This window comes from Trematomus bernacchii, unplaced genomic scaffold (genome assembly GCF_902827165.1).
Source record: "Trematomus bernacchii unplaced genomic scaffold, fTreBer1.1, whole genome shotgun sequence".
Classification (NCBI taxonomy): domain Eukaryota; kingdom Metazoa; phylum Chordata; class Actinopteri; order Perciformes; family Nototheniidae; genus Trematomus; species Trematomus bernacchii.
This window is the reverse complement of record NW_022987608.1, coordinates 5,858,146-5,882,468: the sequence shown is the minus strand read 5'-3', so window position 1 is coordinate 5,882,468 and position 24,323 is coordinate 5,858,146. Positions and strand designations below refer to the sequence as shown.

Genomic DNA, 24,323 nt, shown 5'->3' with positions numbered 1-24,323 from the left:
TCTTGGCAGTGAATTGTGTTTGTCTTTTGGGAGACATTGGCAGGTCATTTAGGAGAAAACAGTCCTTCAGTTCTATGGACTGATATGCCAACAGCGATGCATGCCACCTTCTTTAATTACTTCACGTCCAGATGTAGAGACTTTGTTGTTTATTTGTGTGTGAGTTATGTGTGTTCATATCTGCCGAATTGTTTGCAGGTGGGCATTTTTCATAGGAATGGGACTTTTCTCTCCAGAGCTTGCTGGCCAGCTTTGTGCCCGGGCAGTATAAACCCATTTGGGGGGTATTATGGACTGAGCGAGAAAGGTGCTGTGAATGGGTAGAGTAGATTATGGAGTGATTCCCTTGAGCTCTCCTCCACCTCTTCATATTACACAGCTAGTACACACACAGGCTCTGTGGCATTGCTTGTCCCTTGGATCAAACCAGTTTTTTTTTTTGTATTCAGTCATCTGAGAGTCGGCCAATTCATGGGTGCACTCAGCGGTTCGTCTCGTGAACTGGTTAGGCTGTAAACACATTTTGCTACAAAACAAAAACAAGGTCACAATTGAATGAAAATCAGAAGAACTCTACCACCTAAAACATCGTTCTAATCGTTACCACATAGATGTAAATAAATACCCACCAAACTGCCATTTCCTGCAGACTTTTATCTCCCAAGTTTCCTGTATATTGCTATTCTAGCCGCCTGAGATTGTTAGATAGCGCAGACACATATCCCCGGATCTCTTTCGGGGTTATTTTGTATTTAGCCTTCTAGTGTCTGGTCTCGCATGGCTGCACAAGCCTCTTGCTCAACGCCCGCTCCAGGAATCCATAAAGCCACCCCGAGGATTCAGGCCTGTCAATTTGTGTTTTCTTTTTTTTGTATCCTTTCTTTCAAGAATACTGATTCCTGCCCTTCATGCTTCTCCCTTTATTGCTCAGTCATGGGGTTGAGATGAAAAGACAGAAAGTAGAATGTTCAAAAAGACTGGGCCAAGCCAAGGAGAAGTCTGCCGTTTGAGGTAGAGTTTGCCCAAAAGAGAGGTCCTGGGGTTCAGCAGCAAATATGAAAGGGTGCGATGGAGGAGGCCAGGAGGGGGATGGGGGGGGGGCAGCGAGTAGATAATGAAGTGAGGATATTAAAATGCTGGAGGGGAAAGCTGGAAGCAACAGCATGGAAACGGCCTGAAGGGAAGGGTATGTTTGGGAGGAAAGAGTTGAGATAGACGCAGGGGAATCTGGGTTAAAAAAAATATATATTTGGGAAGGGAGTGAAGGAATGGCTGAGCGCAGTGGTTGGGAAAGTTTAGAAAAGTTGTTGACGATTGGAGATGAAGGCAGAGGAAAGGCTAGAGCAGGGTTATGACTGGAGGAGAGATTAGACCGCTGCCTGCCTGTCTGGAATTGATCTAATACACAACAAGGTGGCTGTTCTTGATCGAATATGGGTGATGAGATAGCAGATTGCCAAACAGCCCCAAAGAATGATGGAAAAAAAATCTTCCCTTACTCCACATGTAAATCTTTAGCATTGTATTTGACTATGATCTAATTAAAAAAGTTCTTAACCCATTTAGAAATCAATCATGTTTTCAAAGAGGGATTGGTTTCACTGAGACATCGTCTTATTACGGCGAAACAATGCACGTCAGTTAAGCTTCTGTATGAGGCGCGGCTCCCCTTCTATAAATGGCCCCTTTTACAGGCTTTACACCGAGCGTGGAGGATTTAAACCAATGGGAAATTTACAAACAATAGCTTTGATTATAGCACTGCTTCATGCTCACCTCCTATTCCCAGACTTCCATTTCCAAACATCTCATAGCTTCCAAAAAAGCCCCATATGGGAATATTTCAGATTCCCACAGAAACATATTCATTACCATGCAAATTAGTTTGGGAGTCGTTGACTTAAAGCATTTGCCATACTTCATTTCAGAGTCTGTAAATGCAATTAATTGGACCTCGTTCACAAGAAAAGAGAATGGCCTGCAGATAATTGTCATTGTCGGGATCCTATTAAAAAGTTTCTCCCCCCAGTAAAAACATAGCGTTGCGAGGGGAACGGTATCCGCCGCGTCGCTGCAACATAGGGCCCCATAATGGGATAATAAAACCCCTTTCATCTGCCGTGAATGAAGCGATACTCACAACAAAGCGACACAAAATGATTTCCGACATGATTTCTGAGAGTACCCCATTCAATTACCATTCTTGAACAATCTATGCAAATGGGATACCTGCGGCGCCCAGCTGTGACGGAGGGAAATCCTACTTAGCGGGGATTGGGGGAGGAGACATTTCAAAACGAAGAAAGAAACATAAAAAGACAGATGCAATTGGAGGACTACAGAAGGAGGGTCGCTGCAGTCACTTGGATGAGCTTGTTTGAAGGTATATAAGGAGGCTCCGTGTTTAAATCCGGGCCAACCAGTCTATCGCTATGACGATAATCGATGATCCAGCATGGTTAGGGGTCAGATACCGGTGACAGACAAACAGCCTCGAGCAAATCCAGGCCGAGTCATTGGATGATGTTGTGTGTGCTCGAGCTCAGCAGATATTTGCCATGGAGAGGAAACAGAAATATTGGCTGTGATTATTTGTTTTTTAAAGTACGAGTTGGTAAGTTGATTTATTCAGGACGTAACATGCATTTATCATAACTTTTTAGTTAGTATTGAGTTGACACAGAGAATTATTCCCAAACTATTTATTAGCTCGTTATTTTGGTTTTACAGTACACTCTGTCTCTTTTCTCTCAGCAACACTGTTTCCAGCGGCCTTTTTCACCAGAAATGTTCTCACGATTACATTTTAAAGTTTTTTTCTGAGAAGTTGGTTAAAAGCTCAAATAAAATAAAAGAGAGGTCTTGCCAGTTACACCAGTCCAAGTGAATGATAATACCACTGGAGGCCAAGTTCAACATTTTTGAATATATTTGTTTTCTTGGCAAGAGCTAAATGTAAGCATCAAACCGCTCTAATGGCTCCCTGTGACATATGAACCAACAAGACTGGAAACTTGGTAGCTGGTGTGGTAAAAACAAAAGCTGCCTATATTACGGATCTTGTACGGATTCAAAAATGTACATGAACATTTTTTATTGGAAGCTTCAGAGACGCAGGTGGTGAATATTGATATATTTGGACAAAGCCAGGCTAGCCTTAGCCAAGCTAACAGTCCACTTGCTAAAGAAAAATATATCACAGATACACAAAAGAGCTATATACTATAAAAGTATCTAGATCCTTTACTTAATAAAAAGTGCTTGTACTACATTATAAAAATACTCAATTACAAGTAAAAGTACTGCTTTGATAATGGTACATATAGGTAAAAGTTTTAAAGTTTGATCAGTGAAAGGAGTAGAAGTATTGGTGAAAAGAAAATAATAAAAAATATATAATTTTGACAACCCACTCATTTATTTTGTAGGACTTAAATATAATGTTGGCGAGTTTAATCCACATCAAAACATCATATTTAAAAAATTCTTGAAAAGTGTTTATAAATATTCATTTTACTGTAACTCTTTTCACCCTCTGTCTGAAACCAGAGCCCAGTCTGCTCTGATTGGTTAGCTCTATTGTGATTGGTCAACCGTTTAAGGATGTGTCTGTAACGTGCCACCTCTTAGCATATCACGTATAATATGTTGGGGGGAGTGTTTGGGAGAGAAACTTTGGGATTTTAGCCTTTGAAGACCATTTACATGCACACAAAACCTTTGTAACAAAAAGCATTATAGGGCCTCTTTAATGTGGAAACATTGCCAAAAGAACACTACAATAGCAGGGCGAAACTGTCTTTGATTTTTTTTCTTTTTGATATTTGTAGTATGTGACAAAATGGGAATTACAAATCTGACCTGTTTTTTCCAATGTGCCGTTATTCCCCGTCAGTATTTAATATGTATTTGGCCTGGTGCCAAATGGGAAGGCTACACAAGCAAATGCACCTGTTATCCATTTGTTAAATGACAGCAGAGAGATGGGTGGGGGGAACAGGTGGGTCACTCTGTCCCCACCACGTTGTTTACCCAGGATCAAGAATCACCCCTGCTGCTGGAAGGCATATTATCCCTACGCTACGTATCCATTAGTCAAATGGCTGTGCTGAAATGTTAATTCGCACATGGTCACGAGGGGCTCACAAGATGTGGTCAACTCGACGATGGAGCAACGGAGGGTCAGGACATTTATCTGAAGCGTGTAATCATCACTGTCAGTATCATCATCTGCAATGTTAACGATTGATTTTCTTTCTCCTACATGTCGGAGAAGATACATGCACATCACTCACGTGCACATGCATTCACAGTGTGGGATCATTCCCTGTGGGAGCTCAGGTAATCAGGAGGTGCTGCGATGGAATGTACTTTGATTGTAGTCACACATCTCCATTAGTGCAGGGGACAATTACTATAGTATCATTATACCATCTCATAGCTGGAATATCTGTCGAGGCTTTGTGGGTGACGGGCAGCTGTCAAAAACACTAGAAGGAAGAATGGGGAAATCATTTTTCAATTCCACGTTAATAACCGTCCGATTCGCACGCAGATTAAATGACAACATTACATTTTTCACCCATTGAATCACAATATTGATTGAAAAGTAACACCATGGCAACACGGTTATACATTGCACAAAAGTGACTTGTTTTTCCCACATACAGTATACAGGAAATTGCATTTGAGAGGAGGATGATGTGTCATACTGTACTGACATGAGAGGAATCAATGTTTTAATGTGTTCTCATCTCGTACGTCAGCACACAGATAGATTTGTTTTTCTTGCAAATTGGTATGATATTGACATCCTCATGGCATGAGAGACTTCAGAAATAATTCATTATTTTGAACATTGAGATACATATTAACTTCTACCTTGCACTCTTACTGACCTACAAGTAAAAAGTATTTTCCAACACATATAATAGGCATATAATAACATGTGATATTTCCTATTTGGCCCACTTTGAGTGAATGCAGCATAAACATCGGCATGCTGGCATTGTCATTGTGAACATGTTAGCGTGCTAATGTTAGCCCAGTTTCTAAGAACTCATTAGTCTGCTACAGTGGCGGTAGGCCCACAGTCTAGTTGAATACAAATGCATTGTTAATGGAGTGCAATGCTGGGAATTGTCTTACTTAACTCGCGTATTCTGTACTTGTTATTTTCACTTTCTCCATTTAAACCAGAAGTAGTTGTCAAAGAAGCCGAAGACATGCAGTATTTATCTCTATTCCAAAGCTTTTTATGCCGCATTGATATCATTTTCATTGCAACTCCAAATTAGATGATATTGTCGTCGCTGAAGGCCAAAATGAGAAATGTTACTATTGTGCCGACGCGTTATCAGCACAGCAATTAACTCGCTGACTCTGTGACGCTGTTCAGCTCCAGCATTAATTCTGAGATCTCTTTCTTCCTTCCTCTCCGTGGTCTCGCAGATATTCAGAAAGCTGAAAAGGCTTCTCCTCTCTTCCTCTTGATCCATGACAGCCAAAGAGAGCCTGCTGTGGCACAAATAAGAACACTCTGAACTTATCTTGCCACTCAGTGGTTTAAGCGAACAAAGCCCTCCTCGGTGGCCCAATAAAGAGGAAGTAGCTTGTGTCTGGACGGATCAAAGGGAAGGCGCGCAGAGAGAAGGTCAGGTCTCAGACGCTTCCACACTGAGAAGCTCACTGCTGCACAAGCCCCCCACAACGTTTTCGGGTACTGACTCAACGGCTGCTGCTAGGTTAATTCTTATTTTACAAGTTTGGAGTGTGTTTTTGCACAAAAATAAATCAAAATCCAGCAGGGAGTCTGCTCCAAACTGCCTCTATCTTAGAGATCAAATGGTGGAGAAAAGCTTCCCGTTCTGACCTATTTCGGCAGAGGTGGAAGAAGTTTTCAGACCAGTAAGTAAAAGTAGCAATAGTTAAAGGTCCCCTATTATACTGTTTTTCATCAATATATTATAGGTCTCAGATATATACAGAACATGTCTCTGAAGTGTTTGGCTCCAAACACCAAACAGATCATTGCAGCATCCCATAATCCCCTCTGTTTCAGCCCTGTTTCAAAAGTGCTGATTCTCTGTCTGTTACTTTAGATGAAAATAAGGAGCCACTCCCCACGCCCCCCTGAGAGATATTTGGTTAAAAAGAACACAATGGTGCTCTAGGAGGAGATTCAGGTGATAAGGTGGGGGGGGGGGTTACCTTGGTTGGTGATTGGCTAATGGTTACACAAGCCAACAAATCATTATGATATCATAAAGTGGCCAAAATCTGATCAGCTCATTTTCAGACAGGTTTTTATATAAATGGATCAGGACAAAAAGTGAGAGAATCTTTTTTCCTGAAGCTTCCAGAACCCCTTTACACAGAGGGGACACATTTTGATGTAGAAGAGACATGAAAAAATGGATGTTTGCATACTAGGTGACCTTTAATTGTTAAAGGGGCCCTATTATGCTCATTACAGGTTCATATTTATATGTTGTACTGTACCTCTACTGTGATGACTGCCTGAGTAGATTTCCTTATTACTTTCCACCATTGTTTAGGACCTCATGGATTCACCTTGTTTGAAGATGCCTGCTGCTGATAGGCATTTCTCTTTTTAATTAGAAGGTATATGAGACAAATATGTTTTCTAAATCCTGTGATTAAGGGATTTTAAGTTATCCATTACTAGGACCCAGCTTGTTAGGCTCACAGTGGCCAATATATGATATGAACTTTTGAGACTGTGTTCTTATAAGGAGCTACTCAATATAGGAAAACATATGAACTGTGGCTTGCTTATTAAGCATAACTAAGTGTTGTATCTGCTGAGTCAGCATGTTTCCTGCTTTGGTACTATAACGTTAAGTTCTTCCACCTCCTCCCTTTTGTCCTATAAAAGTTTAACTGACTTGTAAACCACGTGCAAAATCAATTAGACATCTTGTTGACTCCTGCCCACAATCACTTACAGAGCCGCAGCAGCAGGCTTTTTAATGGAAGAGACGTGGAAAGGTTGACAGTGGTGATAATGAATTGTTATTAGAAACAGCGTGTAAACACTCAAATATAACGTTCTAATGCACAAGCCTTAGTTGGCTTCAAATTGAAGTGGTGTAGAATTACACGTGTTTCTTGATAATGGACATACTCAAGTTGCATAAAAGCATTTCAATGGGAAACATTAAGGGAGCAAAAATCCTTAATGACCAAAGCCCGATTCTTATTTCTTAATTTGTTCTAAGCTTAGATGCAGCAGTAGATTTTCAAACATTAATTGAGCTACTTTCTTCACCATTTAGAGATGTTGAAGTTGTTATTATTCAAGTTCAACAGATGGCTTTGGTCTAAATTCCTTTCAAATTGAGGCTCTAAAATTTGCATGAAATCCAGGTCTCGGCTTCAGTTAAAGATTTGACGTCTGGATCACAGCAAGCAGTAGAAGTAAAGTATGAATAAAGAGGTTAAGACTTGAATGGATCTGACAAAGTCTATTTTTTGGTCTGAGTTAAATATTCATGCTATTTCATTTGATGTTCATCCATCCGTCTTCCATCCATCCATCCATCCATCCATCCATCCATCTTCTCCCGCTTATCCGTGGTCGGGTCGCGGAGGTAGCAGTTCCAGCAGAGAGCCCCAAACGTTCCTTTCCCTGGCCACATCAACCAGCTCTGACTGGGGGATCCCAAGGCGCTCCCAGGCCAGCGAAGAGATATAATCCCTCCACCTGGTCCTAGGTCTACCCCTCGGTGTCTTCCCAGCTGGAACACCTCCCTAGGGAGGCGCCCAGGTGGCATCCTTACTAGGTGCCCGAACAACCTCAACTGGCTCCTTTCGATGCGAAGGAGGAGCGGTTCAACTCCGAGTCCCTCCCGGATGACTGAACTTCTCACCTTATCCCTAAGGGAGACGCCAGCCACCCTGCGGAGAAAACCCATCTCGGCCGCTTGTATCATTTGATGTTAGTATCTGGAAATTAGCTAAATATATCCTCTTTAAACGAGGTGGGGCAGCTCTTCAAAGGATCAAGTAAAACAAAAGAACATTGCTTGTTTACAGGTATTTTTCCATGCAGTATTGTTGTAGTCCAAGCTAAAGATGATCTAAGCTTACTGCAAAAACTAAGGCTTATATCTCTTCCTAAGAACATGTTGATATGTTAGTCATAGTTGATATATCTTAGTTGTTTGGCTTGGCGGCAGTGTGTCTGATTATATCACTTAAATTCCTCATCTACATTTTAAAACATCATTTAAACCAGCTGAAGCCAGACCTCGGAGCTAAGTAGAAATGATGTTGAGCGTCAATGGACCCGGAGCCACAATGTCTATTCACGTTGAAAGAGAATAAGATAATAGTTCACTATGGTTCTGCGCCAAAACAGTCAGCCAATATCTTTTTGTTCAACTTTGAAGCCTGTGAAGAGGGGGGTAACATCCTCCAAAATAGCAATATCCTAGTCAGCCGTGTGTGTTTCATTCTGTTTGTACTTTTAGAAAATGTTACGTAAAAGTGAAGGAGGGGGGGATAACATATGTAGGACGCAGCTTGTGCATTATTTCAGACCTGCTTTCGTTAGAGTGAGAGGAAATCTGAAAGGGTAATGCAGCCTGTATGTGCGTAATTGCATAATTTGCATTAAATGTGTGTAGGTGTTTCTGCTGGTGCCATTGTGCCTGTGCCAAGGAGGCTTTGGCCTGGACAAACAGTCACTGACACAACACCATGCAGGAGGCAGCATGCCAGTACTCTCCCACCAGGGCTGTAATTGACTGTCTACATTGAGTCCATTGCTTTAAAGATCAGTGTTGCAGCAAGAGACTGTAGAGGAGAGATGGCACAGGCGCAGGGAGCGGAGACACAGAGGATTTTAGGGAGGAAATGTCCACTCTTACATTTTTTACCATTAAAAGACACCGATTAGAGCAGATTTAGAGGTTTACAAGGGCTGCTGGGGACACACGCTGCAATTAACTATTTAACTACACCCAGAGTGGTTAACAGTCCGCTTTATAAGAGCTCCAGTCTAATGCACATTACTGCAGCAAAGCTAAGCAGGGATAACTCACAGTCTCTATAAAGGAAGAACATGACATACTATCTTCATTAGTTCAACTTTCTCGGGTTTGGAAATTGAATTTTTCTTGCTTATTTATTGCAGGAAGATGACAAGATGTTTAGACGAGAGCTTAAGGTTTAGTATGCAAGGCGGTAGGTTCTCAGGTGGATGCACAGAAGCCTCCAGAGCCTCACCGCAAGCAGACAGCTATAGCTCCAGTTTGACGATAGCAGCCAGAGCCCTCTGTGGCGCTGTCTGTGGTGCTGAGGGCCAAGAACTGGTGCTGTCCTTGGTAATGCAGCTCCATTGTAGGGCTGAGCTTCAGGACCTGGCGCTGTCCATGGTACCAGTCGAGCATGGTGCCGTCACTGGCGCTGTCCAAGGCACCAATGCTACGCTGTTCTGTCCATGGAGCTGTGGGTAAAACTGAGGCACTATGAGGGCACAGTTTATGTTTTTACTTGCACTATTTTATCAGTTTTATTGTGTGCACTATTGGAGGAGCCTGTGACCTAAGATGTTCATTGTCATAACTACACTGTATCTATGTACAAATGACAAAAACAGCCTTGAATCTTATTAAGGTCCGCTGACCTATAAGAATAGCAGTAGGATAGTGTTGGAATATCCATTAGAAGATAATATCCTGCACTTCAAATATATCTAACTTAAAGGGGAAATATTAGGTACAATTTTAGTTTGTTTGGTGTTGTAGCACATACACAAAAGAGTGTCTACTGTACGATACCCCCCCTTCCCCAATGTGAGTATATCCACCGGCGGTTCAACACTACTTTGGTCATTTTTCTCACGAGCCGATCAGAACAGACTGGACTGTTTCTGGAGGGTGGATTGGTGTTAAAAGGAAGCATTTAAGACACAGGGGAAAGACAGGTACATTTAGATAGACCTTATGAGATATTGTGTTCTTGAACATAAAAGGATGTTAACATGTTTTAGTAGATGCAGAAAACTCAAGTATGAACCTAAACATTAGCATATAATGTACCCTGAAAACTGTAAAAAATACTTTTTTGTGTGGACAATTTGGGGCTACGATGCATCATATTTTATAACATCATATATTGCATAAGATGTTAAATACAGTAGCTGACACTTTTATCAAAAGTACACATGCACTACAATTCCATAGATATTACATTTTCCTCACTCTTTACAGAGTAGTTTTAAATATTCCTTAAAAATAATGTGCATATTTTATTTTTTTAATGAAATGCTGAAAAATCCGGTCACTGACATGACCGGAGTCCAATTAAAATGAAAGCTCGTGCTGTGAGCATGGCAGCTTTTAACAATTCAGTCACACATAACATATGTCATTTATTTCCTTTCAAATTGGCGATGTGTGTAAAAACAAGTGCACTAGTGATACATAATTGCTACAGGATACAAAGAAAATCACTTAAACATTATGTGAATGACGTGGCTCTTATTGAAGGCTGAGTGGTTAAATAACACTCAGCCACTCTCGATTCAAAAATCAAACTCCAAAAGAAAAACCACATTAAACCGAGATTCACGCTGGTTTTTAAAAATTATATAACACGTTTTTTATACAGGATAATATTCCAGCACCTGAAGTAGCTCATTGCTGACGTAATATCGATTATCTGAGTGTTTCACTTTGGAAAAAATTCTCTTGGTCGCACAGTGCGCACTTTTCCTCCCACAGCCTTTCTCTACCCTTCCACTCTCCTTCCCCCGTCCCCTCCTGCAAGCATGCTGTGATCCTCAGCTACTTCGTTATCAAAACCGAGAGCTTAAAGGACTTTCCCCCCTCTTTTTTTGTCTACCATCCATCCAGACGTTTACTGAGCGGATTTTACAGGACCACTCGGTTTTTGGGGGGGCTATGCTGCTGGGCTGGTGAGTCTGGAGAGAATCGATGAAACCATACCACAGGTAAAGGAGGTTTTTACGACGCTGCGGTACAGCTGATCGAACACTTTGAGCGGTGACTCAACGCTCCGAGTTTCTTTTTTTACCGAATTAAAGGAGATACTGACGCTAACTTTGGGACAACTAACTTGAGTTTCTGCACGAATTGAAACAAAAAACCGCAATTATTTCCGACTCATAAGGAGGATGAGACCTTTTTTCTTTTGCGCAAGGAGCAAATCAGCGCTTTTCTGCCACTTGCTTCGTCTTGACATGTCTTTTTGTGGGATTACACGCGGACCTATGAGCATTGTGAGAGGCCGAGCTGGATTGTGAGATTACCACCTTTTGCCTTTAAAAAAATATATATATTATCATTATCCGTCTCTTCGAAGAGGAAGTGCACCGTTTATTCAATGGCTTCAGTGTCCAGGTCGGCGAGGCGCAAAGATGCCGGTCACTGGCCGAAAATGTCGTCAACTTTCTGGGCAGTGGTGCTTCTGACCGCGCTGTTGCTCATCTACTGCGGTAAGTCCCGGCGCTCAGTGTTGGACCACACGTATCGGCAATTTGGGTGAATGTCGCTGGTGCGCAGCAAGGGAGGGGGTTGGGGCACCACATTCTTGGCAATGGTATCGATCTCACTAGTGGTATTGTTTTTCTGTTTCTAAGCAGTTATTATTGGAAACACACACCAAACCCCATGTATTCCCTTCCCTTCCCTTCCCTTCAATCCTCATGCTCTCACTCATGCAAAAAGACAGGAAAGGAAGGGAAGAGGGGGGGGGGGGGGCGATTAGATAAGGAGGAAATGGGCATTACGGAAACTCTTTTTTTTGACAAGAGTTGAGCTCAAGTGTCCCAAAGGCTTAATTAAGGCTCCCTTTATTTATCTATGTCTCTGTCTCTGTCTCTGTCTCTGTCTCTGTCTCTCTCTCTCTCTGTCTCTCTCTCTCTCTCTCTCTCTCTCTCTAGTCTCTACTATCTCTCTCTCTCTCTCTCTCTCTCTTGGTCTCTCTCTCTCTCTCTCTCTCTCTCTCTCTCTCTCTCTCTCTCTCTCTCTCTCTCTCTCTCTCTCTCTCTCTCTCTCTCTCTCACACACACACTCCTTAGGGGTGTGTTACTGTCAGACTCACTTACCGAGGTGACACACTCATGCATCTGTCATATTGTCTCAAATATAAAAAACAGACTTTAAATAAATCTATGACAAAGCTCTTCGACTTCGACAAATCTTATACTCCAGGCGGCAATTGCCTGAGGATAAACACATATATGGAAGCACACACATGGTCACACAATCTCTCTGAGGTCTACTTCTCTGGCTGTGACGATGTCTTTTCATTTTTCCGTTCCCTGGCACCCTCACACCTTCTCGCTTCCTATCTCTGACTCACTTTTGAGGCGATATCCAGCTGGAACACTGTGCTCTCCAGTCTGCTACGTGTGAATAAAACAGAGGCTATGGACAAATTCCATAAAAGAGCACATTTGTATACATATATAAAAAAAAACTGAGGTATTTCATTAGTCGCTGAGGTAATGATTAATATATTTTTCGAGCACATTAACTATGCTGGTGATTATGAATATATTACTTATTTTTACTCCTGCAACGAGGAGGGTATTGAGTTTGCTTTGTAATCAAACAGGCGCCAGTGTTAATAGAGTGAACGCTTCTCTATATGGGGGGGGGGGGGCTCTTTCTTCCTTTACGGTGCCTTTGGCCATGTTGATTGATCTTCTGCTTGTGTCCAATCAATGGAGCTCGGATGTTTGTTTCAGTCAGCAGTCTTTGAGTCCCCCCCCCCCCCCCCCCAAGGACCTCCACCACCTCACCCCTTCTGGGAGTTAATAATCTGAGCAGTAGTGATTCTTTGATTTCCTGTTTTTCACTCTTTCATAAACTCTTGAACTCGTACTGCTCACAATTCTTTGATCGCTTTATTTTTGAAATGCTATATTTGTGAGGCTTTAATCGCCTTTCTGAGGTATGACATGTGTAGAAAAAATAGTTCAATCCATATCTTTATTTTGTTTCTACAGATATTTGTATCTGAGGGCCGTTGCTTCTCTTTCTTATAGCTCTCCCCTTTTAAATGTGTCTTTTGTCTCAGCTTGTGGTCTTCCCGGCAGACAATCCTCTGTACTTGCAGCTCTGATGATTTCACTGCTTTATCTCTAAGCTTTCTTCTCACCCATTTCCATTTCTGTTTGACCTTGGCCCCTCAGCTTTTATATATTTATCTCACCCTCTCCTCTACTTGTGTCCTTGGATGTCCCAGCAGGGGGTTCGGTCCACTTACCCTTAGTTGTTATGCTACAGTACAAACCTCCCTATTTTACTCCAATTCATTTATTAGTTGTAATAATTTGGTATCTTGATCCTCATCTCATGATCAGGTCCCTCATACATTCTCCTTTTCTCTTTGTTGCACATGTTCTTTCATTATCTTCCTCTTTATCCCATTTTTATTAACGCCCTATTATTATTGGGTCTGTTTCCTGGTAAAGAGTTAAGATGACTACCGCACATCATTTTGATATATTCCAGTTCTCTGATCTCTCAGCTGTTAACTTGTTGGTTGTTATTCCACCTCTTCTCGTACTGTTAGTTTCCCAAATCCAAGAAATTATGCAAGATCGTCCAATTTTTGATATGTTTTCACACTCTGATGACCTTTATTGAACTTCCAAATAATATGTTTAGCTTTTCATTTGAATCTTTTTGGATATTTACTTACAATAAATACTTTACTCTCCAAGGTCTCTATATTTTGGGATACTACTATCTGCTGCTACTGATTTATCCGCCAGTCATGTTGTTTTATAAATCACTTTGTGTTAATCAGTGAAAGCTGCCAATGGATGTCAGTGAAACATCTTCTTCGGCTCATCAAATGTCTTGGTTTTGACAGTCTACACCCCAAAGATGTTCAATACTATAATTGACAAGGACAAGGAAAGTCAGCCAATTTTCTCACTTTACAAGCTGGAACCTTTAAATGTGTCATCCTTGTTTTGAATCATTTGAAAACAGGCGCATAATAACTTATTTATAAAGACTTATTGATTTATTTGAAGACAAATCACCTTTAATTTACTGTTTTCTAACACAATTTCATTACAGTTTGACATGTTTTCATACATTTTCTTTTCTTTTTTGGCCATCAATACATGTTTTGTTCAATATTTATAATTATAATGGAGACAACCCAATTTAAATTAGCTGTAAAATAGCATTCACTTTTGCACCTACAATATTTACACATACATAGGTTGGAAAATGCTTCATAACATGTACTACAGTGTTGCTTTTATGCCAAACTTAATTTACATTTTCACCCATGTGGTAATTATATTATGGGATTGTTATATGAGCTAGTCGTGATGTAAAGTGCAGAAAAACCAGTACTGTACAATTTGCAACCATCCCCGTGCATGGTGTGTACTGTATAACTGTTGTTTGTACCAAGGGCAATTTTTGCTTTGCTGTGCTGCTGTGTTGTGCAGTCAAAAGAGGGGGGGAGGAAGGGAGTGAGGGGGGTATGTTGAAGGGAGCTCTGTGATTATGGCTATGACTCATATGGTGCCTGTCACCTAGAATCAACATCCAACTTCACACGATCTGCCGTCCTCACTCAGGCCCTTCTCAGAGAGGAGAGATTTAAGAGGAGAGAGAGAGAGAGAGGGAGAGGGAGATGTGGTGGAGGGAGGGAGGGATATAAGTGGTGGCATTGAAAGAGGTGAGAGCAGGAGGTGGCTTGATATGCTCGCTAATGCCTTGATAACAAAGGAGAGAGAAGAAAAGAAGGGGAAAAGGCAGGAGGAGGGTGACTAATGAAAAGGAGATTTTGAAGGAGAATGAAGAAGAGGAAAGGAAAGAGAAGGGTGAAAAAGAAAGTGACTGCGATCATAGAGATGGATAAATTAACCACTCATACTGTGTTGTAATCACAGTATGCCTCAGTAATCTGTGATTAAATTATAAAATAAAAATAAAAAGCATTGTGTTCTGTGCACTAGCTCCCTCCTCTGGAAGCTCTCAGGCATGCATTTGTTTGCCATTAGGTATTCATGAGGCTGTAGACCCCGTCATGTGAGCTCGGGGAGGGGGGTTGAGGCTACGAGGATAGCTAATCAGTATGCTAATCTAAGCTCGGGATTGCTAAGTAATGTAGCCGTGGCTGTGGTCCTTGTCTGAATTGCAGACGGAGAGAAAGAGGGGGAGATGTTGACGAGCAGTAGAGAGAATAAGGTGGAGAGGTCATGCAAGAGTCCTATCTTAAAGCAACGCTCAGTGCAAAATGTGGCAATAAATAAGCAATTCATTCCAATCCAATGTGTGCAAAAACACACCTAGATGCACAGACAGATAGAAGCACTGGAGGGCAAACACACACATCAGAAATATTAATGAACATCACATCAAAGCAGGAACATGAGTCACACGCATCGGCTTCAAAGCAGTTATTCAGGGTCATGATGATGCACATACATGAACATCGCCCCGATTTTAAGGATGCAGAAAGGTCACACATGTGGATGAGCACACATTCCTCTGCTGTCAGTGAGCAAAGCTCTCTCTTGCTGCTTGAAGCCCCCCCCCCCCCCCCCCCCCCCCCCCCCACAACCCCCACTCTGTCTCTCAGTGTGGTCTCCTGTGTTTGTTTATGACTCGCTGTTGTTCTGCGGCTCAATCGATGGATTGTTGGCTGTTGACTGAACCGTAGCTCGGGGGCATCCATGGAGAAAAGATGGGGTGGTGACGCGCCCAGGCATCTCACCTAAACACATAATCACACTTACAGTAAGGCACAGCAATACAATCAGAGACGTCTGACTCACCAGGCAAGGACTCGGATGACTCGGAAAAAACACAAGACTTGTCGGTATTCAATATGTTTTATTTTCAGCATAGCCTCAAGCCGCTTCCTCTGTGGGGAGGGAGTGGGAGACGAGAGCAGAAATGGGGACGTACATTCATAAAGGGAGTCAACTTGTTGAGTTTTCCAAAGCGACATAATTAACCAATCGGAAATTCCGTCCAGAGACCACATGCATATTCGAGCAGCTTTTTAGAAAGTGCTCTGCAACATTTAAACACCATGATGAGTGTCATTTAGGGTACAGGGGGGGTTGCCGTTATTGTGTAATGAGCCTGCCACAGATGGAAAGCGTCAAGTTGGGTAACTCAAGGAAGGAATATTAAGACATTTTGTGACTCTTGGTATGAAATATTAAGCAGCAATGGGATCTTTTTCAGCGTGTGCCGGGACCCTTTGACATTACATTGGAGGTGCGGTTTGGCCACAGGCAGTGTGTTTTTCTATGCATGCTGCACTCATGTGGAGACCCAAAGCTGCTTTGTCTGGAAATGAGTCCAATTTGGAGTTAAGGGAATGCTTGTTGATGGGGATCTGCAGGCATATGGTTGCCGCTCTTGGCCCCTTCTGTGAGGCATTGGGCATCCATCATCCCGTAAGTTTTAAAATGTGTTGATGTTTGCACACTTTGGACCGGGGAAAGGCAATTACATCAAACCTGGGACCCCTTTTCTTTCTTTTACAGTGACATAGTGCTAAAGTTAACAAGTAGATTGCTTCCTTTCCGAGCAGCATTCCCCATTTGTTTTCTTTTACAGCGAACATCTGTTATGCTGCATAAAGAGTTGGCTGTTTCACCTTGAATTCCAGCACACTTCATGCAGCAATGTGACTCTGTAGATGGCAATGCCTGTCTGTCAGTGTGCTTTGGATCCAGACGGAGATAGCTTAATTATGCATAGGTTTTCCGTAAAGGGTTAGGGTTTTTAGAAGAATTAGACTTGCTCAAAGGTTGACTTTGGCACCTTTCTTTTAGCATACTCCCCTGTGTATTAGTGTTGATTTGGTTTAGTCCACAACAGGCTTAAATTCACAGGACCACTGTTATATTGCAGCTACCCTGCATTCCCTAGAAAAAATGAGATTTACATCGCAACATAGAAGTCAAACTGAATTATTTCTGAAATGACATTGCAGAAAACAGTTCAATGTTCTCTGCAGCATCTCACTGGATCGATGAATGCTGGCCTTTTAGTTGACAAGCCTAATACACACACACTTATCAATGCAGTTATGCAATCAATTACCGCCGTGGCGCTTTTCCTTTTGATATAAAACCACTTTATATATATGTTTGTGTGTGAGCCTGCCTCTCATTGAAGCTATTGATTGTAGGTAGGAAAAACCTCCTTAGAAAAAAAATAAAAAATGTATTGCCATTTAATGTGGCAAAGAACTTGCTCTCCTTATACAAAGAGACAGAGCGAGTCTAGTAAGCACTTTGCTGTCGCCACTGTAAATCCTACAAGTCAGCATCATGGCTGCGTTTTGCAGTTTTGTTATCACAGCTTCATCTGTATTGAAACGGCACACAGCCTGCTCCTCCCCAGCTGCTCCACTGTCACAGAACTGCTAACAGTTGGTGCACTTGTTTACACTGGGATGTAGTCAAAGTTGCATTAGAAGACACTTCTTTGTCTCAATTCATCCTCTCCTCTGTTGTTTTTCTTTCTCTGTTTGTGTTCCTGTGTTGCCAGTTTCCTCTACCTTCACCTTGTTGAAAAAAGAAAAGAAAAAACATGCCATAATAGCCTGCTAATAAGCAGTGACATTTACCTAATGTGAGAGTTTGGAGTTTGCAGTTAGGCGCTATCGCCGTGGCCGCCTCCATGGCTAATTGCACCTTAAATGCTCCGTGTCCTATCGTGAATTAATTGGGTGTCAATGTGACTTTAATTACCATTAAAACGGCAAGTATAATATTTACATATCATCTTGTTAGTGGTGTATGACTGCGGGGCTCAACAGGTCACCGTCAAAGGAAAACATTGTTTGTGTGAAATGGTTCAGGCGTTCCTTATTAAAATGAAAAAGTCAGTATTTAAGATTCAGTAGCCTCATTCGGAGTCTTTGACAAAGAAAAAGTGATTAATGCTACGTCCTTGAGACCGGTGCTGTAAATTATGTGCGACGGCTTAATTGGGTCGCAGTCCGGACAGAGTCCTGCGGTGTGCTCCTGCCTCAAGAGGATTCACGGATGTGCACTTGTGCATGTTTTGCCTGGGGCCAGTAAGTCCATTCAGAGAGACATGCTAAAGCTACTCCCCCTTTATTACTGCAAAAAGCAATTGCTCGGAAGAAAATGCCAGAATGGTGCTTTGAATTCCTGGAGGGGCCCATCACTGAGATGCGGCCCAAGGAGCTGAGACAGCTAGCATCTGGAGCAAAGACATAGCGGTAAAGTGGAGAGAGAGAGAGAGAGAGAGAGAGAGAGAAAGGAGGGGGGGGAGGTTGGATGGAAGAGTAGGAGAAGACGACAGACAGAGTGCACAAGGGAGGGAGAGGAATGGTGAGCGCGAGACAGAGCTAAGAGTTGACGAGGGAACAGTGGAAAGCTTGGGAGAGGGGGGGGGGGGGGGGGGGGGGGGGGGGGGGGGGAGGGGGCAGGCATTGATACAAAAGACAGACGGACGGGAACACTCAGACGGTCGGCCAATTGACAGCCGGTCGGGGAATAAAGTCGGCTAACAGAATGAAGCAGTCGGCAGACAGACTCACCGAGAGGCTCTCAGAAGCAGAAACAAATATTACATTAGAAGAGACAGAGGCCATTTGTCACTGTGGGAGGCCTGAGAGGTAGTTAATGCCGAATATAGGGAGCAATGGCCTGGTTGATACATGTCGCCACGAAGAGGAAATTGTGCTGAAGTCAACTCTCTTCACTCGTCTGGTGTCCTTCAATGACTTGACAAGATAACGCTGGCGTAAAGTTCCCCCAGCACAACTCTGGAGAACTCGTGACGGTGCCTTGAGGACTTCTCATTCTCTATTCTGCCTTCTTTTATCCCCTTTTCTCTTCCTTCCTGTCAGCCGCACCACCTCCACATCAAAGCCCGGTGACATGCATGCTGACAGCCACGATTCAATGTTAATGTTTGTGGAAGATAAATCTGCCGGACATTTATGGCTTAAATGACAGCTGAACTCTGCTTGCACCCCTTTGTCAGAACGGTTGAGATTCTGAAATCGGAGTGTCAGTCAGTCACCTGGTCAGTCACCTGGTCAGTCAGTCACCTGGTCAGTCACCTGGTCAGTCAGTCAGTCAGTCACCTGGTCAGTCAGTCAGTATGCTTCTGGCTCTGTGCCACCATGTGCATTACCTTGCTCTCGATATGAAACACTCTTCATTAAATAATAGCTGGAGCCGAATGTTCATAATAACAAAAGCATCTATTTCCCCCTTTCTCTCCTCTCCTTCTTTTCTCCCTGCTGCTGACACTATCTGTGATTGAGATGTAAATGATCATGTGCCCTCATTAATCTTGCACTGTTGCCCAACAACCATTTTGGTATGCAGAAACGATGAACTGATTTGAGGCTGCTGCTGCTGCTGCGGAGAGCAACACGGATATATTGTAAAGATTAGATTTGAGACCATGCACAAGCCCAGAGGATGAATATGAGGAAGGTGTCCTGTTTTTAATGGAAAAACAACCACTGTGACTGCCAACGACACACAATGGATCCCAGCAGCAACACATGTCATGAGTCAAACTTAGCACTGAACACATGAAGAATATTACAATTCAGTTAAATAACTAACATGTCTGATTATAAAACCTCACCATTTACCTAACATTCAGCCTTAACGATGACTTATTACAGTTACAATCTCTTCACTTTCCCAGTTTTGTGAACATAGCTGAGGTTGAATCCTCATAGTGTCTTGCCAACACAGCGCTTTCCCATCTCCTTGTTGTCATACAATTGATGTCATCACTGCTTTTAGCTTCAGTGAGTAGTATGTACTCCTACCAGGAAAGACTCTACCTCAAGTTCGACACAGACAAAAGCTCTCGCCCTTTCCCGCCCACCCTGGTTTTAAGTATTACTGGACGGAAGCAAACATCGCTGCTTACTAACCCAAGTGCTATGTAAGCAGCTTTAGCTCGCTTTCAACAGTCCAGGCAGCCGCGCTACAAAACTCACACTCTTCTTCTTGACCTGACATGACTCGTCTGCTGGTGATACAAGTTTCTTGTACACACTCGCTGTCCTTGACACTTCCTCGCACATTCCTGCCTGTATGCCAGAGAATGACAAAGAATAGAAAATATACAGCTTGGGGGATTGGCCTGTCAGACTCTTTCATGTACCGGCATCCGACAGTAGCTCAGTGCCTGTTGCCCTTTTTCAGGCAGGCGGAGTTGGACGAGACTCCCTGCTTTATATTTGGAGTGTATGTTTGTGTTTATGATTGATTTGATTCCTATGATTGTATTTTTTATTGCCGCTATCACGACTGAACTCACATCCATTGGTATTGTAATTAAACTAGGAGTTATCCACATATTGCAGTAGCTTGCTGGTTGTTCAGCTACATTGATTCAATAAGTGACATTGCCTTTTATGGGCATTTGTTTTGTGTTGCAACCTTTATTTTTAAAAGGAGGAATATTTTTTTATATTTGACCAACTTTCTTTTTTGTAATTGAATCTCCTTTGAGCAGCCCTGCCCTCTTTTTCTTTGAATGTGTCTGTTATTTTATTATTATTATATTTTTTGTTTTTTTGTTGTGTACCTAAAACCTATTAACAAGCGGGCATTTTACAAGTCAACTCAATTAAGGGGCATTTTTTGCTGGCATGTTACTTTTTTTTAGGATATTTTGGAAACATTCCGTATCAAATTTGATCAGACATTCACATTTTTTTATTTATTTAACTAAATAGTTGTACTTACTTATTCTAATTAGGTAACAACACTAGATACCCTAGGGTAGCTTGGGTGTACCTCAACTTCTTACAGTGTCGCCATGTTATTTATTCAAAGTAGCTGCCCCAACACTTTTGTAAAATAACCCCCCCATCATTACAATAAACACCAAAGATGTTTCAGTAGGACAGTGAATGTAGGTCAATGTTAGCTATATATATTTAAAGGTCTGGTACATAGTGAGGCAACATTACACACACTTCTCATCACAATAACCGGTTGTTGGTCTGTGGTCTGTGGTGTTAATGGGGCTGAAGATGATCCCTGTCTTCTCTCTTTCACTTTACCCTTCAGACACAGTCATAGGGAGAGCAGAACAGCATGCAGAAGCAGCGAGAAGAGTGTTAGAAGCACTCGGAAGGTTAGCATAGCTGCGAGAGACACAGTATGAAATGTTGCCTCATAGTCCTCCAGCCTCTCCTCTACATGCATGGAGAACTGGAGATTATTTATATTACTCTCATGCTCTCTTGCTATCTGTTTCTCGCTCACCAGTTTCCCCCCCCCCCCCCCCCCCTGAGCCCCTTGGCAGTGATAAACCCCTCCATTGTGGCAGTGACAGCAGAACATGCGTGTTCCGCCTGCCTCTGCAGGGTTGAAGAGCTCATTATGACTCCTCAGCAGGGAGCCTATAAGCAACAATACATGTGCATGTGGCACGATGAGTACAATCCATGCAAATGCAGTCTGTTATGAATGATACTGTTGGATATTATCTTTTGTGGAATATATAACTTACAATGTAGCTGGCAAACCCCATATTTCATGTGCAGACCTGCAATTACACAACACCCGTGTTAGGAGCGCTACATTAAGAAAAAAGGTCTGTCCTCGAGGAAAACAAATCTTAGTTGACTAACAACTATATGATTTAGTCAACCTATCGATTACATAACCAACAATCATGGTAAAGCACCTCTTTGAAGGGGCACCATGCTCCTTTTTAGGATCATATTTGTATTTTGTGTCTCTACTGTGACATGTTTTCATGCTTTAATGTTCAAAAAGCTCTTTATTTTTCTCATACTGCCTGTGCTGCAGCACCTCTTTTCACCCTCTGTCTGAAACCAGTGCCCAGTCTGCTCTGATTGGTTAGCTGGCCGGCTCTGTTGTGATTGGTCAACCGCTTAGAGATGTCCCGCCTCTTAGCCTACAACATACAATGTGTTGGGAGTGCTAGCCAATAGAAGCGAGAGTGTTACATAGTGATGTCATGATGTTACGAAAGTAAACACAAAGGAGTTCAATGGATGCGTTTCAGGTAGTTTGTGGGAGAGAAACATCTGGAGGGATCTTTGAAAAAGTTATTCAAATTAAAAGTAAAAGAAATAGCTAAAGTGACCAATTAAACATCTAACTGACTATGTGTTTGTACATTACAAAGTGTGTCTTTATTATGTTGATTACACATTTAAAATTGTATCCATTTAAATGTTTTGCTGTTGCAAGTAAGTACTACAAGCAGTAGGCTGTGTTGCACTAGTGAGGCGCTATAGAGTAATATTCATAATTTCTGTGAATTGGTTCTGTCAAGATGGAAGATTTTCACTCCAGAACAGCTCATAAATACTTTTCCAGTACCCATTTTGTATTAATAACTGTAACATCAATGATGAGGTATTTCAACAGATTTTGCATCACGTCTCAAACTAATTAACCAACATATTTCTTCTAACCTTCACATTGTGAGTAATCCCAACGCATAGATCCTAACATAAACCAAATTGTGCATCGTGGACGCTGGGCTGTATTGAATTGTGTACGTAATATTGGTGGGGGTGATTTCATTGTGATAAAAAATGATCTGTTATCGCGGGAAGATGCATGTGTCACCAGCTCCCCAATTAAATCTGAAGCTCTGGGTAGCGAGCGTTGGCTGATGGATCAATCCTACACACTCTCAAAAATGTAATTACTTCATTTGTCAACGTCTGTGTGGGGGGGGGGGGGGGGGGCACGTCGAGCTCCTTCTACCCAAAGCTTACGGATGGAGAGAACGCCTCTCCATTTTGCCCTCATCTTTCCCTGTGTGGTCCGTCCGGTACATCTTAATCACTGCTATAATCATCAGAAGTTATCATTTCATCAATCCCCTTTGGCCCGTGGAGGACATTACAAGCGAGTTTCACATAGACGTAGATATTATCCCTGTTCCCACACACACAAATGAGTGTAGCGCTTTACCGTAGAAGGGCATACATTATTCAACAACATCAATTCAAGGTGTATCACATAAGGAATTACCATTATTTTTGAATGTATACGTGAGTCGGGGTGGTTGACATCTGTTGTTGTTATGGGTGCTGTCGCGAAGAGGTGGTGTTCAGATGACAGGCGTTTTTTTTTTTTTTTTTTTTTGTGTATTCTAATCCCATCTTGCATGGAGAGGACAGATGTTAGCGAGCTAATTAACAACTCCTTGGGCGATGTCGAAGTATGTCTTTGCGTGCCGAGGATGCAGGAGGGGAGGGAGATGCTTTGTTGGATCATACACAGTCAGCATCTGAAAACACAAGCACATTGTGTGTGTGTGTGTGTGTGTGTGTGTGTGTGTGTGTGTGTGTGTGTGTGTGTGTGTGTGTGTGTGTGTGTGTGTGTGTGTGTGTGTGTGTGTGTGTGTGTGTGTGTGTGTGTGTGTGTGTGTGTGTGTGTGTGTGTGTGTGTGTGTGTGTGTGTGTGTGTGTGTGTGTGTGTATAAACTGTAGCATTCGCTCTCCCCGCACACCAACACAGTTTCATCCCCGGCTCTTTTTGGAGTGACACATGAGTGCAAGTGAAACCAAAGTGAGAGATACAAGGCGGGGAGGAGGTGGGGTGACTCGTTTTTCCATTTCCTGTTGACACACTGTGTCATCACCAGCCATCAGCTGTTGATATTTCATGCCAGACGAGATAGAGGCAACATAAATATTGCTTTGATACATCGGCAAATACTGAATATTTCAATTTTTTTGCAACATAGCAGTGATTTTTATGTATTATGTCTCCATTTTACATTTGTTTATCATTTATATATGTTTTCAAGAAAGAGGTGCTTTCACACCAAGTACTTTTCCCAGGAATAGTTCCCGGAACTATCTAATAAATCGCGTTCACACCGGAATAAGTCCCTGATGGAGGATTACGCAAATGAAGCCGCTGACGTCACTTCTTCTTCTGCTGCTTTGGGTTTACTGGCAGGCCGCAAACAACTTCACGGCGTATACTGCCACCCGAAGTCCCCGGAGTTGGGGACTGGCTTCAGTAGAAGCTGCTGGGACTCCCAGCAGCTTCTACTGAAGCCTTCCGAGCAAATCGCCAGAACGCCGACACCTCATCTCCACCGCTCCCATGTTTTCTTTTGTGTTGCCATAAGTTAGTCTCTCTCCGTTGGTGCGCTGGGCTAATGCTAATGCTAATAATGCTAATGCCAGCAAATACAACAAAACTTTTCCGAGTTTTACTGGTCGTGGTTTGCAATTCGCCCAGCCAATCAGAAATTGGAACCTTTTTCTCCCCAGGAAAGTCCCTGCTCTCTAGCAGGGACTAAAAAGGGGTGAAAAGG

General features: G+C 42.4%; 1 protein-coding gene across 1 annotated transcript in view; it reads left to right on the top strand.

Annotated features, from left to right (window-relative positions):
- Positions 1–11,370: 11,370 nt before the first annotated feature.
- Positions 11,371–24,323, top strand: part of LOC117483113 (chemokine-like protein TAFA-5) — a 129,070-nt gene continuing 116,117 nt past the window's right edge. The window contains exon 1 of the mRNA XM_034131273.1: positions 11,371–11,485. Coding sequence (XP_033987164.1) covers positions 11,374–11,485 — 112 coding nt within the window. The 5' untranslated portion in view covers positions 11,371–11,373. The remainder of the gene's footprint in view (positions 11,486–24,323) is intronic.